This window comes from Hirundo rustica, chromosome 3, assembly GCF_015227805.2.
Source record: "Hirundo rustica isolate bHirRus1 chromosome 3, bHirRus1.pri.v3, whole genome shotgun sequence".
Taxonomy (NCBI): Eukaryota; Metazoa; Chordata; class Aves; order Passeriformes; family Hirundinidae; genus Hirundo; species Hirundo rustica.
In genome coordinates this window covers 36,512,579-36,530,229 of record NC_053452.1, presented here as the reverse complement: position 1 = coordinate 36,530,229, position 17,651 = coordinate 36,512,579, and the positions used below count along the sequence as shown (strand labels likewise).

Here is a 17,651-nt window from a genome sequence, read left to right as displayed (position 1 = left end):
TATGAAACCGGCTGATGACATGAGCTTGCACATTAAAGAAATGAATGAGATAACAGAATGAAATCATAAACTTCCAGATAAATACTGGTTTAGCATTCACACAGATTACATATTTAAGTACGCTAGTTACACATATTTACCCTGTGTCAGCCTTATTATATATTTTGGCCATAGAAGAGGTTTTAATTAGTGACAACATAATAGAGTGACATAATGTGGAATAACAAGGCTAGCAGTCAGCAGACCAGTCCAACGGATCTGAGAGAGTAAATTCAAACACAAAAAAAGACCAGCAAGAATTGTGAACTGTTGTGAAAACATTAATGGAATTATCTAAAAAGCACAAGTGGTTCCCAAGGTCATTGGAATCTTATGGCTTTCATGGCTTTTAGTATGACTGGGTCCTAACCTCTCAAAGTAGAATTTGTAAGTGAATGTGGTGTGGGCATGGGAAAGGAAGAGTGGGAGGAAAAGATGGCTGCAAGCTGCAGGAAGGACATTAGGTTCTTCCCTAGATTACGTGCATTTTGGCATATATATGCATTTGGCACATATTCCTGTGTTAGGAAGGTGTGTCTGGGGACAAGATGAGGCACAAAGCCTGAGCATACCTCTGTTGCTCATTACCTATGCAGACCTAAAGCTGAGCACTCTTGGCCCACTCATATTTGCTCCCAAAATGTTACCTTGCTTCACCGAGGACACCTTCTTCAATTCAGCTGCTGGTTTGTCTAGAAAAGTCCTTTAACTTGCTCAGTCCTTTAACTTGCTCAGGCTTTTCCAAATTTGTGAAGAACACATCACAATTTAATTCAGCAAATATTTTTTAGAAGAATGAGCAAAGGTAAAAATCACAGTTACAGTGCTGTACCTCAGAAACTCAAGAGGAAATTTTTAAGTACTATCCTGTGAGTGTCTCCTGTTCTGGTGTCCAACTCCATGAAAGTATAAACAAGGATGAAGATGAAGGCCACAACACCACCATGTGCTCAAGGACAGCGGAAACAAGACAGATTTGCAATAAGAAGCCCACATACAAAAACATAGTTCAGTGTCTAGCTCTACCCACTTCTCTCAAAATTCTTCTAGCTGCACCAGAAAATCATTCTCATCTGGTAAATTACTGTAAACAGCCATTGCTCTGTTTTCTGCAGAAGACTAATCTTGTCTCTAATCAAACAGATACCTCTTTATCCTCTCTAAACTAGAAGGTTATCTTTCCAAATTAATCTTTCTTTGCATGAGAAAGATGAATGTTGAACACACAGGATGAATTTGAAGATTCAAACAAAAAAGCATCCAGGACTGTAAAATTTTGAATTTGAGTCTATACAAACTGGATCCAGAAAGAAGCAGAATAAAATAATGCAGTGCTAAAACTGTATAATTTTTCAAATTCCAAAAAATGAAAAGGCCTTTTTCCACAGAGTTTGCCTATGCCCAAGGAAGTGACTGAATCACCATGCCTAAGGGCGTTTAAAAGATGAGTTGACACAGCATTCGGGGACATGATCTAGTGGTGGACTTAGCAGTGCTGGACTCATTGATCTTAGAGGTCTTTTCCAACATAAATGATTCTATCATTCTAAACAATTTATCAAGTATTACCTGAAAATAATTAGAAAGAATTCTATAAAGAGATGCGCTTCATAGTTCTCAAAAATGAAGAGTAAATCAGTAAGAACCAGAAAGATGAAAATTAAGTGCATGACCTGACTACTCTTACATGTAAGAGTATATATCATTCATGGAAACCACAAAAAAATTAAGTTTTCATGAATTTCAGTTATTTAAACCACAAAACATTCTGACTGTATAGAACAACATGGATTAATAAAGTGTAGCATCACTGAGAATCTTTATATCTGAGTGTTAATTAAAATCTGGCTTCTGTATTTTGCTCTGCTGAGCAGTTGCTACAAAAAAAAAAAAAATTAAGTTTTCATAGCTCACACATTTAACTCTTTGCAACATTATACAACTATACAGCATTCAAAGTTAATTAATTAAAGCTGTATCTACATGCTGTGTGTATATATTTGCAAACCTGACATGCAAGATGTGGGCAACAAGGTTTTAAAGGTTTTATTTTTGTAGCTCATTGCAGAAGTTCCCCATGTGCATCCCCTCCTTATCCATAGAATTCTCCAGTATATTCTGACTCTACTGGTGTGATTGCCCAACTTTTCAAACACTATTTTTTTAATGTTAAAGTGTTTTCTGGATTAAAATCATTTTATGGTTCAAACTCACTGGAAGAAAAGCCTGCAGCAAGACACTGTTTCTGTCAAAGAAACTTTAAATTCTTCCCATTTTGTATGCAAACCATGAGAAGAAATAGTAATAGGATTAACATGGAACTTTCACCTTAAAATGTCCTCATCAGGAATCTAAGTAGGTTTCCAAAGGCAACTGAAGCTTGGATACCTTGTAACTTTTCCAGGCATTCTTCCATCAAATTCCTTGTACATCATATAAAAATTTATCACCTGTTATTAAAGCTATTCTAGCTGCAATGATATAAAGATTTCAAGAGTTGTATCAATGTCCGAAGATATTTCACAATCTTTCTGACATATTTCTGATGAAGGACTGCTTTGTTTATAGATGGGCAAGTTGACTCATCCGTGCAATTAAATATTTAAAGTCCATCAATTTTCTTATACACCTTACTGTTCTTTTCTACTGTATCTCTCCTGACTACTTTTGCACATGAAGGTAAGTAAGCTTTGAATGCTTTCCAACAATGCTACAAAGACTTAAATACAGTAAGTTCATTATATGATTTCTCTCTATCAGCAGCTTCCATCCTACAGCCTTTGTACTTACTGTGAACTCACAAAAAAAGTCATCTGTACATAAATACTCTTATTCAACACACAGTGGAAAAGTGATCTCCAATTTTGCTACTTTAAAAAGGCCTGGCAATTTTTGCTGTTTACAGCAACCACCATTTACTTCAGCTTCAAATTCAACACCAGTGCATGGCCCTAATTCTTTATGCATTTTCAGTATTTAAAAATATGTGTTTTTTTCCTATTTTTATCTCAAAGATATTATCATTAATGAAATTCCATTTTTTCCTTTATTTTAATTTAGATACCTTATTAACAGTTCTCCATTCTGTGAGATTTCAGAATGCTTCAGCTCATCTTCTGCAGTCACAATGTTTTCCTCATATTATCATATAAATCTTGATATAACACACGTGTTGTGTTACCTGGCAGATCTTCCTCTAAATAAAGTAATTTTTTTGCAATGTCTTCATCCAATGAGGTGTCTTACCAAGATTCCAGGAGGATGGCCTCTGGAGTTTGTTGGCAAATTATATGTATATCTCTATGCACTTCTATCTAAAACCCACAGATGATGATCCTCAAAGCTCCCTATGCAGACTTCACTCTCCAGTTCGACTGGTGGCATAGACTGCATCTCACCAAACAGGGAAAGCATTTCAGTTTGGAAATAAAACTTCTGTCCTATTCCCAGGAAGGGAACAGCAAGTTAACAACTGTTTTTATTCGCTCACCAATACAGTAAGGACAGCACTGTCCCTTTCTCAAAACTGGTCTCTCACAGGATACCGGTGGGCAAGACTCGGAGTAGCATCTGATCACACCATCCAGGCAAATGCAGCTAGTGCAGACATTGGGCTTCCAGGACTCAGCTGTCAGAAAAATATCGCCATCATCGTTTTTGCAGTAACTGGGCATGCTCTCGTTGCTTGATGGAGAGGGCTGAAGAGTCTCATCTGTAAATAGGAACATTAGCTAACAGATTAGGTTATTTAACTTACAGTGGGCAACTTCTCTCATAGCTCCTTAACAGAGCCATGAGAGAACATAGCTCTGTTAAGAGCTCTTGAAGAACATAATGGAATTGTTACACATTGGCTCACTACTTTAGAAGAACTAGAAGGACAGAGCCTCATCCCTCTTCAGTCCTTATATGGGATGAAGACCTCATGATATGCTCTAGCATAATGCTTATTTAGACCTTTGGCGTATTTATTTGATAAAGATTAAAAAAAAGAAAATAAAGCAAAAAGCAAAAAAAAAAGAAAAAAAGCAAACAAAAAACTTGGAAAAAAGAAAGCAAAGTGAAAAGCAATCACCATCAGAAGCAGCCCCTCAGAAAGTGACTCCGAATGCTCTAAATAGCATGGTGTATAGGAATTCATCTTAAAAAAGATCTAAAGCTTGAATCCCATCTTCTACCATGTCAGCCCAAGTCTTTGAGTGATGCAAAGTGAAAAGCTATTATGCTGCTGTCACCTTCACTAGTGGCCTTAGATGAGCTAATTATAGGCTCTTGAGAAACAAATGGAACTTGATCATGCTTCAGCCTGATGCCAATGCTTTGCATTAATTCTCATGCCTGTCCATGGGGGAGACATATTCCTGCAATGAACTTGTACCTTAACAGACATTATGGGTCAAGAAACAGGACTAAGAAAAAGAGAAGAAAAGAAAGGATTCATAAGAGCGCTGAGATCAGGTTCTCAATCTAACTGCATTAAGCTATGAGACTGAAGCTTATTATATAATCAGTGAGGAAACAACAGCTCCTCCTAAACAGTATTTTGAAGTAAGCAAATATTAATTTTTAATAAAGAAAAAAAAAAGTAAATCAGGAGACCTGGCTACCATGTTTACTGAAAATATTTTGTCAGGAAATAAGCCCCCAACCCAAACAAATACCTTGTAGCAAAACCTAATGTCAAAACCTAATTTCTATTTTTTCCTAAAGTATTTTTTTTTAATGTTGGTTTTAATAAAGGTGTATATTCTTAGTGAGTTTACATGCAATTCACAGGTTTCTACTAGATTTCCACTGCAATAAACTCCCCCATTTGCTATGTAAAATTGGAATTTACGTTCATTTATAATTGAATATCTTTCATTGTGGGAAAGCAAATTCTGTTATCTTCTTGACGCTGTGAGGCAGTCTAGGAGGAGTCTGGCACACCTGCCAGGCTGGAATGCTTTGATATTACTCAGCTGCCTCCAAATCACTCTCAGAATGACACCATGTGAAGGTAAAAGCAAACAGAAGTGTTTTTGAGACCAAATCCCAAATAGACAAGATAGTAATAAAAAGGTACATAGAAACCAAGGCGTGTAGAGAGAAAAAGAAACAAGCCAGTATCTACCTAACACTTTGATTGCTTTCATAGTTTCTCTAATCCTGCACGTCTCCATAAATGAGTGCATATTTCATAAACCTTCCAAGGATTCTGGTTCTTACACAACCCCTACATTAGACTGCCTTCAAGATTTTCCTAGTTCAGGGTCACAACTCCCCTTTACACATAAGATCTCTCTTGCACACAGTCAAGTTTTGCATATGAATTAGAGGACCCCAAACTGCTGAAGAACAAAGGCAGCACAACAACCACCTGAGCACACACTGAAGCACTCTCACACCGAAACATCAGACATCCTCAGATGGAGGAAGGGCTCTGATGAAAGCCAGATGTCAGCACATACCTGGGCACTGAGGACAGCAGGAGTCCTGTGTGCGGGTGGGGTTTTGACAGAGAAGAGGTGGACAGACTTCAGTCTCACACAGGACACGTCCACTGTGGCACGTGCACTGCGTGCAAGAATCAATGTTCCATGTCTCTCCTTCTACAAAGTATTCCCCACCGGGAGCATGACAGATTGATGGACTGGTGAGCTCTGGCTTTTGCACAATTATTTCATCTGGGAAAAACAGAATTGGAAGACAGGCAAAATCAACTGTGAATCTTATAATTAACAATTGTAAACAAGATGAAGGATTTCTGTTACTATTGAAAATACATATATAAATTATTCTTAATGAAGCTCTTTTGACTTTATGGCACCTTCATCTCATGAAAAATGGGAAATATATGAACGAGAAACAATTTGAGAATAAGTCTGAATAAAGACTAGTTAATATAAATCAGAGATAACTTCAAGCTTTCTTGGCATTTCAGAAAAAAACCCAACAAATTAACTTGTGATTTAGGAATTTCAACAAACAATTGTCATTTTCTGGAAAATTCTAACGATCAGGCAGTTTCTTAACTGCTAAATATTAGTTTCAGATAAGTTCCTGAAAGGATGGATAAGAAAGTTTCTCCTCTGGGATTTAGGAAGTCCTGGTAAAGGTTAAGTTTCCCAAAATATATGCGTCTATATTATCTGTGTAGATGCTACATTAAAAAAAAACAACTGAACAACCCATCCTCAAAACCCCAACCCACCAGAAAAGAAAAAGCAAAACACAGAATCCCCCCCTCCCAGCCCCCTAAAAATGTATAAGTACTAAACATTGGTGGAAGTGCTTTCATCACTGTTCCATAAAAAAGATATATATCTGCCTTATTTGAAAAAAAACCCATCTGGATCCAAGGAAATGCCACAGCGTGTAGCCTCATCCTTCTTGTAATTGTATCTCACCAAATGAACCTTACTTTCTTTTCAAACAATTAATTACATCGCCTCTGCAGTGTTGGCTAAAAGATTCACCCTGGCAGTCTAGAGAACAAATTCAATGTCTTTCATGTCAAGGAAGGAACTGTTTCCCTTGTTCAGCGTGAGTATCCTCCAGCCTCTGGGGCATTAAAAAAAAAAAAAAGAAAATAAACCTATCTGGCACCTTGAGTGCTTCAGCACGCACCATTAAGAAAAGGTTATGCCACCATCCTCAGCTTGCTTAAAATCCTTTGAAGCCTATCCCACACCAGGGGCAATAAGGGCAATAATAGTTGCCTGCTTACCATGCTGGTTGTTTTGGACTAGGAATGAACCCACCAGCTTTTTCCATGCATTATCCACAGATACCAAGATGCATCACACAACCATTTTTTTTTTTTCAGCTGCAGAAGCCATGACTTTGAAAGCTACAGGCTATCAAGTGAAGCTTCAGGCTTGTAAGTGATGTTCTTCAGCCTGAATTCAACCCATTTAACATTAGAATGTTAAGTTCAATTCTCTTAAGGACTGAACCTCCTCAGGTTTCCTATGCTATGAATGAAGGAGAAGAAAAATTGCTAATTGTGCTACATCTCTAAACCAGTTTCCGAAGGTGCTTCTCTCCTACTTCATTATAATGCTGCCTGTTGTGAACATCATCCTAACCCAAATCTCTTGGTTATGGAGAGAAAAGTAAAGAGTACAGCAGCTCTTCCAGTCATTTAGGCCGGTCAAGGCTCACAAAGTGCTTGTGGCTTCCCTTCATGTTTCTAGCACTGCTGTTCCTGTCTGGAGAACAGCGTTCGTGCCCTTTGCTCTATGACACTGCCACGTAGAAGAAACACCACTCAATTGTTTGTTTTCACTTCTGGACAATGATCAGTAGAACTCAAGGAAGCTGACTCTGGCTGATCTTTATTCACAAAGTACCTGTGTTTTTCTTTCAGGGAATTATTTTATCTTTCACCAATTTGCTTATGCTATGCTTTTCCAATTGTTTACATTTATGAACCACATACACGATTCAGCAGCATTTACCTGAAATAAGATTGCTAGTCTGCTGCCTTGTCACTGTTAGATTTTTATTTCAGCTGGAACCATAACATCTCATGCAATGGCATCTTAACTCACCATGGCAAAGGCATTACAAAGATTTTCTGGAAATTTTCTGAGTCGCCTCCTTTGCATTTAGTTTTCTGCAAAGTCACAGGCCAGCTTTGCTACATCTCATTACTGTTCTTGATCAAAAAAGCACAACCAGATAGCAGTGCTGTTGTGCCCTACTGCTCCCTTAGCAGCAATGATAACGATGTATCACTGCAACTGAAGTGCCACAAATGTGCAACTACATTACCTCAAAAAGCAATTGGTCAAACAAATACACACTTTCTACACGGGATGGTTCTGTGAAACATTAGCAATTAATGGCTTTTAAATCTTACAGGAAACCTTAAGATTTTCACAAGCATTGTGATGATCCACGTAAACCTCTGAATATACAGAAATGTGATCATAAGGGACGTTTTAACATTCAAGGTATATTTCAGCTCTGCTGAAAACGAACTGAATGTGGAATTGAATGCAACCACACTTTTTTCCCCAGTTTGCAAAATGATCTCTGAGGGCTGCCACTTTCCTGTTGATAGGTTATGAGTGCAATTCAAAACCCAGTACATCAGGACTGCTAATTACTTCAATATCCTTATGGCATATACATTTGAGTGACCTGCTTACAGTCTCAAAATTCCAAACTGCATTCCAATCTACTTAAAGCCATGATGTATATTTAACATCATCAGTGGGGAATCAATACGTTGCAAAATAAAATCAGGATTACATTTCTAACAAATACAAGACCTCAGTGGGGAAAAAAAAAACCAAAACACCCCATCCTGAGACTAATTTGGCCATAGTAGTTCCTACACTTATAGATGCCATCTTTAAAATGCTGTGTCCGCCCTTGCATTGTAAGAGTTTACACCTAGTATGACTTTCCTTACACAGAAGCTGGGTGACTGGTGGCTTGAACGCAGGATTGATGTCAGACAGTGAAACCTATGCAGACCCTCTCTCTTGAAGGAATGGACACTGCTGCCTAAGCAACTGCTCTTTTATAAAAGAGACCAACACTGCTGGTGCTCAGAATCAAAAGCTGATCTCATCCACAAGGAATGTCCAGTGTGAGATAACAGGTTCTGCTAACTTCATATTGACCTTTCTTCCACAAAATGAACATTAGGCTTGTGAATGAATTTACCCAAACTCACTCTCTATACACAAAGTAACTAGCTGCTGCTCAGCTGAAAGACCAAAATTACCACTACTCTTATTTGAATGCTCTGAGGTGTTCTGTACATGTTCAGTAAATCAAGATGCATGAGTATGCTGACAGTAGAATGCAGTCAAAGATGACTCTTGGGAACCTAACAAGAGAATTGCTGGAATTGGAACAACCACCATACATTTTAAATTTTGACTCGTTTCTTTATATAAGGCAAGACTGATACGTTAACCTGCCCCCATCTATATGAAGTATATCATTCCCTACAATACTACACAAATCATAGTGAAAAGGCAGAAAGAGATTCAGATCCTTTGGACTCTTCCATCTTTCTGGGGACTTACTGAATTTTTCCAGTTACCACAAGGTGTGAACTGGATTGATCACCCTTTGTTTAAGCAATCAAAAGAGATTGGTTATCTTAGGTCACAGAGAGGATGCACTCTTCTCTCTCACTTTCAGAAAGAGGATCTGCTTATTTTGCCCCCAGGATTTCTGTCACTTACAAAGAATTCAAAAAAGTTCCTAACTGCTTATATCCTGCCAATACTGTCTTACTGTTCTGCAATTTATAGAAGCTTCATGAGCCACATTGTTCTTACTCCTAACAGGAGTTCCAATAAAGTCATAGACAATATCACAGTATTACAAATTTATCTACTTAGCACATAAAATACTGTAGGAATAATTCTGAAAACAGAGTCTTAATCTTACATTCTACCCATACTTTTTCATAGATGTTTTTCATATTAACACTTATTAAAATTGTATTGGAATGCAACATGAACTGTACTTGGCCTTCCCACTGAAAGTATTGAAATAATCTACAGCTGGTGGCATAGGAGCCTTCCCTCAGAACACAGAATCATAATATTCAATTATTTAAGACATCTGCTTGTGTACATCTTTGAGGAGTTGTAAAACAGACATCAGGAGATACATTTTAATAAAACTCCACTTTAAAATGGAAAATGAAAACGTAATGGCTTATTAAAATAAGGTAACGGACTAGAAACTTTTACTTACTTTTACTAGTTTCAAGATTCCAACGTGTAAAAGATTAACATGTTAGGACCCACAGCTTGCACATGCTTTAAATATGTAAGTTCCCATTTTCCACGGCTGAGAACTTAATGACATTAGGGCATAGAAACTTTCATCTCTGACTTCTACTGAAGTATGCATGAGATTATTTTCATGCACTGAGAAACAGAACAGAAGTGAAATGAAACTCCATTACAAAGCATGTAGAAGAAATCATGTGTTACCTGGACATGATGGACAACACTGTCCGGGATGTATGGTGGGGTTGCCACAATTGGGGACGGGGCAGGTGATCAAGGCACACATTTCCCGTCCATTGTGACAGTAACATTCCCTGCAGCCATCGTGCCAGCTCTCCTCGTTCTCGTGCCGGTGCCCATCCATGGACAGGCAAGAGCCTGTTTTAACAGGAGGCATAAGAGAAGCTGTTGCCTCTGCAAAATACCAAAGGAAAACCAAGTGTCCTGATAAGCATCTGTTGCTTAGGAAGAAACACCAACTTTGTGTCTGGGTTGCATTTATTTTTTAAGCACATATAAGACCAAATTAATAATAGTTCTATCCTTTACACTTACAAATAAAGTAACAACACACAGGAAACAATTAAAAGGTATACTGACAATAGGATGTAGTAGAATGTATCTCCTTGGAAAATATAATCACTTCTTCTGTTGAACCTATACTTTTTTAATCAACCAGAAATGCAGTAGTGTTTAAATAATACGTATTTAAAAAAAAAAAAAAAAAAAAAAAAAAAAAAAAAAAAAAAAGAGAGAGAGAGAGAGAGAGAAATGCAATGGAGGGAAATAGCAGAAAGCATGAAGCATATTTAAAATGAAATATTTAAATACCATAGCACATTGGATTTTCTATAATGTATCTGATAGCAAGGAGCATATAAAAACATTTAAATGAGCTGTAGATGGTCTTAAAAATGTTAAAAAATTGCCATCAGGTGCTAACAGGGTAATGGTAGATAGTGGAAACATTTCATAAAGTACTTCCTCTGAGAAATTATTTATTACTATGAAAAATTAGATATTTGGAAGAGAATGATGAGAATTTCATCTCTCATTTCTTTTAGCTTATACTGAGATAGGAATACAGTAGCTTAGACTGTGGCATTACTTGTACTCTGTTGGAACACATAAGCAGTTGGTCTAGGGAGGATAAAGTTTCATTTGTATCTTAAGGGGTATTTAAGTGCTGCAGGATTCAGCCTCAATATGTTCTTTGTTAATCAGCAGAGTGAATTTAGAGCCAAACACTCCCTCATCACTGTTATGATGAAGGATGCAGGATCAGTGCGTCAGTGAACTGACTTGTTTTCAGTGGTATGTCAACCATGTTCTGCTGACATATTTATAAGGTTATTTGTACTCAGTTCTTAATTTCATTTTCTTTTAAAAAAGGATCATATATGAGAAGTATTAACATTTACATGTAATTTTATGAACTGTTCAGCTTTTCTGCTTGTTGGCTTTTTGGCTGGGGCATTTCCTATTTTTTTTTTTTTTTTTTTTTTTTTTTTTTTTTTTTTTTTTTGGTTTTTTTTGTTGTCATTTTTGTTTTTTGCACACTAGTATGTAGGTCAGCACTTCTTCACCAGTGGCAGATCTATACAAGATGATCTCCCAAGCAGATGGTACAAAGTTAGTTTGAGGCACATTATCAGAATAGAAAGCTAGTACACAGAAGCTACATTAGTATACCATTTTGTCAACTAAACAAAAGTGCTGCATAAGGATAAAATACTTCTTAGAACAGACCTTCCTCCTATTGCATGAACAGAAGTACTATGAAAAAACTTAAATTCAGTTACTATACTTTCATACTTCAGCACCAAAATATTTAAATTATGATTTGAATTATATTAAATATATTAATATATCTCTATATTAAAATAATTTTTGACAGTCAGAAGTCCTAGATAGTAAGAGTTCATTTATTTAGCAAAGGAAAAGGGTATCTGAAGCAATCAGACTTTTTCTCCTAAAGTATTTAAAAGTACACTCCATAATTTGGAGAAACATACAAAAGCAGATATTCAAAATTAAGTTCACAAACTGAGATTAAAATTAAAATTTGAAAAGTGAAAACAATTAGTACAAAAGCTAACACTTGAAAAAAATCTAATGTGTAAATACAAAATGGGAGTAACTAGTTGACTAGGGACATGGTTGAAATGATCTGAGATACAGTAGTTCACAAGGAAAGGAAGTGTGTAATGTGATACCACTGCTGAAAAGACAAGTTCAGTATAAGACACAAGTACAGGAGCACTGTAAATTTAAATACAGCACAACTATTTTTACTAGTATGAAGATTTTACTATGGCTAAAGTACAGTATGAAATTTTTGAACACCGATGAGAAACCACAGTAAATGGGTTTGTCTGACTTAGAAACCTATTTCCCACCCAAAAAGTTTATAAAAGTCTCTCTTAAATTTTGCAAGAATTCTAAAGGGAATGGTGCTTAGCTGCTCCATACGTCTGCTAGTTCAAACCAGTTCAATGTGTATAAAGGCAGACAATAATTTTAGAAAATTCATTTTAAAATGTCATATGTTTCTAACTACAGGAAAACACTGTTGTAGAAAGGTTTGTTTTCTTCTCTTTCTGTTTTCTTCTGGGTTTTTTGTGTCTTTTGAAAGTGGAGATTCTTAATAAATTAAATCTTAGACAAACATCTATGAAGGAGTATCCAGATACACTGTATTTTATACAAGGGTAAAGAAGTGGACTCTCGGTTTCTCAGAGTACTACTCCAGGCTGTACTTCTATGGTTCTACTTCTATTAATCCTAGCATAAGCTATTTCTGGCAGAAGCAATTTAGAAAGTGGAGCTAATTCATAGGCGGGGGATTTACCCAACCCTTCCTCTTACTTAAGGATTCTGGGTCAAAATTTTAACAAGGACTCACATTTTCCCCAGAACATATTGGTGATTGCTTTAATCACTCTTTGACAAAGCTGCTAATGAAGTGATGTTGGAGTGATATGCTCATGGCTTGGTATGTTTATGACCACCACAACAATAAATACTACTTAGAGGCGGATCAAGTTAATTTCATTCAGCAGCATCAAGTTAATAACCATTCAGCAGTTATCCTTTCTTGTTTAATTTTTAAAATTTTAATTTCTGAGCAAAACAAAAAAGTTATTAAATGCAACACATGGATATGAGAAATGAAGGAAGTCTGATATCCAGACTAATAAAAAACATAATCTGAAAATATCAGGTTAAAATGAAGAAACATGCTAAAAGCAGCACAAGTATATGGCAGACAACAAATGAACGTCTGATCTCAATATCCACCTGGAACTTGGTGGTTACAGGTTTGGGATGTGGCATGTGTGAAACATTTAGCTTAAGGTTACCAAGTCTTTTCTCCTGTGCAGCTGTTCTCTCTACTCATTGCTCATTAGGATTGCCTGAAAAGCATCCAAGAAACAGCACTCCAATTTTAGGTGATAGACTGGATATCTATCAAATCCAACACTTCTTTGTAAAGAAAGCAAATGAAGAAGCCAGGATGAATATCACTACTGAAAAAATGCCCTCAACTAGCTTATTATTAGTAGTTGCTTATTAAAAGCCTGATCCAATTTTTATTAGTAACTTTTTGTGACTTTGTAGTGGGAGATGAATGCAGAGCTGAAGCTTTCAGTTGAAGCCAAGATGAACATATAATAACAAACACCAGCAAAACAATACATTCCATTGAGCAACGTTTAACTGGCTCCTCCCCAGTTAACATATTTCAATTTGTAAATATTCTGTGCAGTGTTGCTTTTCTTTCACCATGGTTTCCACCTGCTTTGAAAACAAGTTGTAGTTAGAGGTGGTAATGCACTGGCACGTACCTCTGCACTTGCAGATAACACAGCCATGACTGTTCTGCTGGAAGCCCAATGGACAGATTTTACCACAAGGCAGGTTGGGGCACTTCTTACACCGACAGATTTCACAGCCATGCTTGTTCTTCCTAAAGGACCAAAATAATTTGTAAAAGGTCAGCAAATCACTTTAAACATCTACATCTTTAAAGCAAGAGCATCCCCCCTAAGGAAGTGACTGATGAACAAAAGAAGTTATTGTTTAATTGTTGCCCTTAGATTCGGTGGTTTTATGGGCTGTACAAGTCTCCATCCCTGGCCTATGCTCCCTCCATTCTATGCTGAATGCTTCCTTGTCTTTTTCCACAAAGGCAGATAATACTATTCAAACTTTTGGCACAGACGTACGAAACAAAGGAAAGACATGGGAAGTTACAGAACATGATCTAGGAGGATAGAGGAGAAATAAATTATGTAAATCTCTAAAAAGCCTGGCTTCAAGTTGTAGAAAACTTAATTTAATTTTTAGTTAAAAGGCTGAGAATAACGAATTGCAATACAGTAGAGTGGAGAATGAAAGACTTTCTTCCTATCCCATCAAAAGGAACACTTCTTTCCATTACCCTGTAGAGCTTTCAAACAGTGAGATTTATCTAGCAGATATTTTCAGACAGTTATGAAGAGGTTTTGCTTTCTTTAAAGATGCACAAACTCAGTATTTCCAATTACTAACTTTTAACAGTTTAAAAAAATCAAAATCACAAATATGATGATTACTCCTTAACTGTTCACTCTCTAATATACTTTTCTTTTAATATTTCCCTCTTTTGTGTCCTATTTTTGACTAAATGTTAATAATAGAGATTTGTCCTCCATTATAGCCCATGTTTTTAATGACCACAACACACATGGAAGTCAAATACATGACATTATAAAAAAGAATTTGGCCCAGCACCAGTAAACTGAACAAACATGGCATATAACCACAAATCTATATAATTTTCACACCAAGGTAAAACTCAAAGTGAAGTGATCCTACAGTAGTTCTTGCCACAACTTTAGCTCTTTATACTATAAACAGTTCCATATGAATATATTTTAAATGTTATTAATTTCATTCAGTGTAATTATTCATGTATTTTGTAGAGAATGACAAGATCAGAGTACTCATTTCCAATTTCTAAAAAAATTGTCTGAAGACTTTATTAAACATTCATCATTTAAAAATACCAGCCACTGTGCATAATAAAACTACATTTTGTATGTAAACCCAGAATTTAAATTGAAAACTATTTTCCAAATAGCTTAAAAGGTTTTAAAGTTCATATATTTTTCAGGTGCACAAAAATGTATGGGAAAAATCATCCCAAAGACAGGGTTCCTGAAAACACTGGCATCAACTTGAAATCAACTTGTTTTTAAAATATCTTAATCTTACTACTACCATGCTACATTAAAATGGGCTGTCATTGTTAAAATGATTTTGATATATAGTTCACATAGATTTGTTAATAAAACTGTTTAGCTCTCAATTGAGTAAAACACAAAAAAAGGAAGAAGAGTGTGGTTCAGCTTATCCAAGTAGAAAAATCACATACATTAATTGTAATTACGCTCTGTAGGTCAATATATTAAATATATGAGATATACAGACTAAAATTACTGCTCTTTACAGGATTCCTTTTCTATAACTTCCCTCTGGTTCTACTTTCTCTCACTTACGAAATTGACAATACGTCTCATCCACTCCTGAAGTTAACATGCCTGAAGATAATTTTATTCACTCCTTAATTTAAAGTCCCTTGTTTCCCTCATTCATTTACTACTCAGTGTATTAAGAGGACAGGCCACAGTAAAGACAGCTATTAAAAAGCCTGCAACATTTATGAACTAGGGCCAAAGAGAACTCTTAAATGAATCAGAAATTTAAGGAGCATTACTATCAAAAACACTAGGAATTGCAAATGTAGTAAATTTCACCGAAAATCCTAAAAAAGAAAAAAAATTACATTTGAATGTTATCTGAAGATCTGCTGTCATGAGGTAAAAATTAAACTATTATGAAAATCAGGCAGTAACATGGGAAAAATAAAAAATAAAATTTACTGGTAAAATATCTAGAGATTCCAGAACTAATTACTAAGAAGTTTATGTGACAAAAGTCCCACTTAGTTTTCATCACCTGTTTCACAACTGAATAAATACCACAAATATTTACGTCTATGGAGAAAAGAGTCCAGCACAAATACAGGTTTTTGAACGGATTTACAAAAATGTAAATAAGATACAGCACCGTTCTTCACAAATCCTGTAATTAACAAAAATGTCTTACTAAAACTTGTCTGCTGTAATAACAAGATTAAAAAGTAACTTGAAGTATTAGATAATAATTTGAATAAAATAAATGGATTATAAAATGAAAGGTTATCAAAGCATGCCAAAAGAATTTCAAAAAGCTACATGTGAGAGATATTACTTGTAAGTAGCTTTCTCATCTTGTTTGTCAAATTCTTCTTAAAAAAAAAAAATTAGCACTGCCTTTTTTTTTTTTAATAATCCTCTGTTTTTTGAGCTTCTGTTCCTAAATCTGTTGACCAAAATCCATTTTGAAGAATACTGCACTCGCACATCCGTAACGCCGTTTCTATTTTCCTACACTTGCCCCCGCTTTGCTACAAAGCAAACCCAAGTACATATGCCTGGAATTTTGCATATTTTCAGTACACACAGGGATTGCATTAAGTGTGCTTTCAGGATGGGAATACGTACAAGTATCCAAAGGGACAGTACTTGTCACATACAATGGGTTTGCACTTCTTGGGCCGCGGCCGGCACTGACAGATCTCACAGTTGTGGGCATCAGTCTGGAAGCCGAAGGAACAATCCAAGGAACAGCCCGAAATGAGGCCGGTGCACAGCTCCTCCCCTGCAAAGGACACACGCAGCTCATCACGATACGAAAACCGTTTATACAAAACACATCCTCAGCATGCTAAACCTTCTGCTCCCTTTTACCTTGTCACTTTCTTGATACTGCGAGGCCTTACCTTCAGACTGCCTTATTTTTAAAATATTTGACAGAATTCTCCAGTAACAACTGAAACTGTAGGAGCAGACACTACAGGATTCTTCAGTTCCTGTCAGCAACTTGGGGAGTACCCCCTGGTACCACAAACTAACATGATTTTGTAAACAAGTGCACAGCCAATGGAGTCCAACATCCATCACTCCACTGGCTTTTAATAATACATCTAAAATAACACATAATTGACACACAGTATATGGGTTTAGTAGGCTTTATTTCTCTATAATGATCTTTATTCCTCTTCTACTTATTTTAATTAAGTACTGAAAGGGTGGAATATATTAAAACTTTTATTCTTTATGCTGTTCACTGTCAACTTGATTAAGATCTGCTTTTTAAAAATATAACTGCAATACTCTAAGATGTGATCAAAGCTTAGAAGATGCTAGACTAAAAGATCTGTCTCTTGAAGTCCAGTACCAAGTTTCATTTGCCTTTTGTAGCATAAGGAAGGTGTTGAACTGTTGGCATCTCAATTTTTCTAGTAGAGAGATAAATAATGGTTATTATACCCCTTCTCGTTGCAATTTACTATTTTGAGATTGATCAGGGTTTTTTTTGTTTTTCTTGAAAGAATAAATGTCAGAAAGACCACGCTTAACATATTGTGGGATACAATGTTCTTTTATTGGTTGCAGAGGTGAGAGGAAACAGAAAATTATGGGTTTTTTTATACTAAGGATGCAAAACACGAGGGGAAGAAATGACCATTATTACAATAGTCAAAGTGAGATGAAAATAGAAAAAGAGGGAAATAAAATTAACATTCTTCAACAGAAGAATATGACGGGTCATATCCAAAGGCCTGATTTTAAGAGTGATATTTAAAGGATGGCAGATCTCTGGCTGAAACATCCACACGACTACAAAGCACTAGTTGTACAGAGGTCAGCTGAAGATTATTCCTTCAGATGTGCTCCTCATTTGAGACCTGAAGACTACTTTCCTTTAGGGGGA

At 36.1% G+C, this 17,651-nt stretch overlaps 1 protein-coding gene across 2 annotated transcripts in view; it reads right to left on the bottom strand.

The window, feature by feature from the left end:
* Positions 1 to 17,651, bottom strand: part of CRIM1 (cysteine rich transmembrane BMP regulator 1) — a 173,460-nt gene that overhangs the window by 5,289 nt on the left and 150,520 nt on the right. For both annotated transcript variants that reach the window (XM_040058377.2, XM_040058379.1), the window contains exons 9-13: positions 16,379 to 16,535; positions 13,637 to 13,758; positions 9,993 to 10,202; positions 5,490 to 5,705; positions 3,530 to 3,751 (exon numbers count right to left, since the gene is read on the bottom strand). In XM_040058377.2, coding sequence (XP_039914311.1) covers positions 3,530 to 3,751; positions 5,490 to 5,705; positions 9,993 to 10,202; positions 13,637 to 13,758; positions 16,379 to 16,535 — 927 coding nt within the window. The remainder of the gene's footprint in view (positions 1 to 3,529; positions 3,752 to 5,489; positions 5,706 to 9,992; positions 10,203 to 13,636; positions 13,759 to 16,378; positions 16,536 to 17,651) is intronic.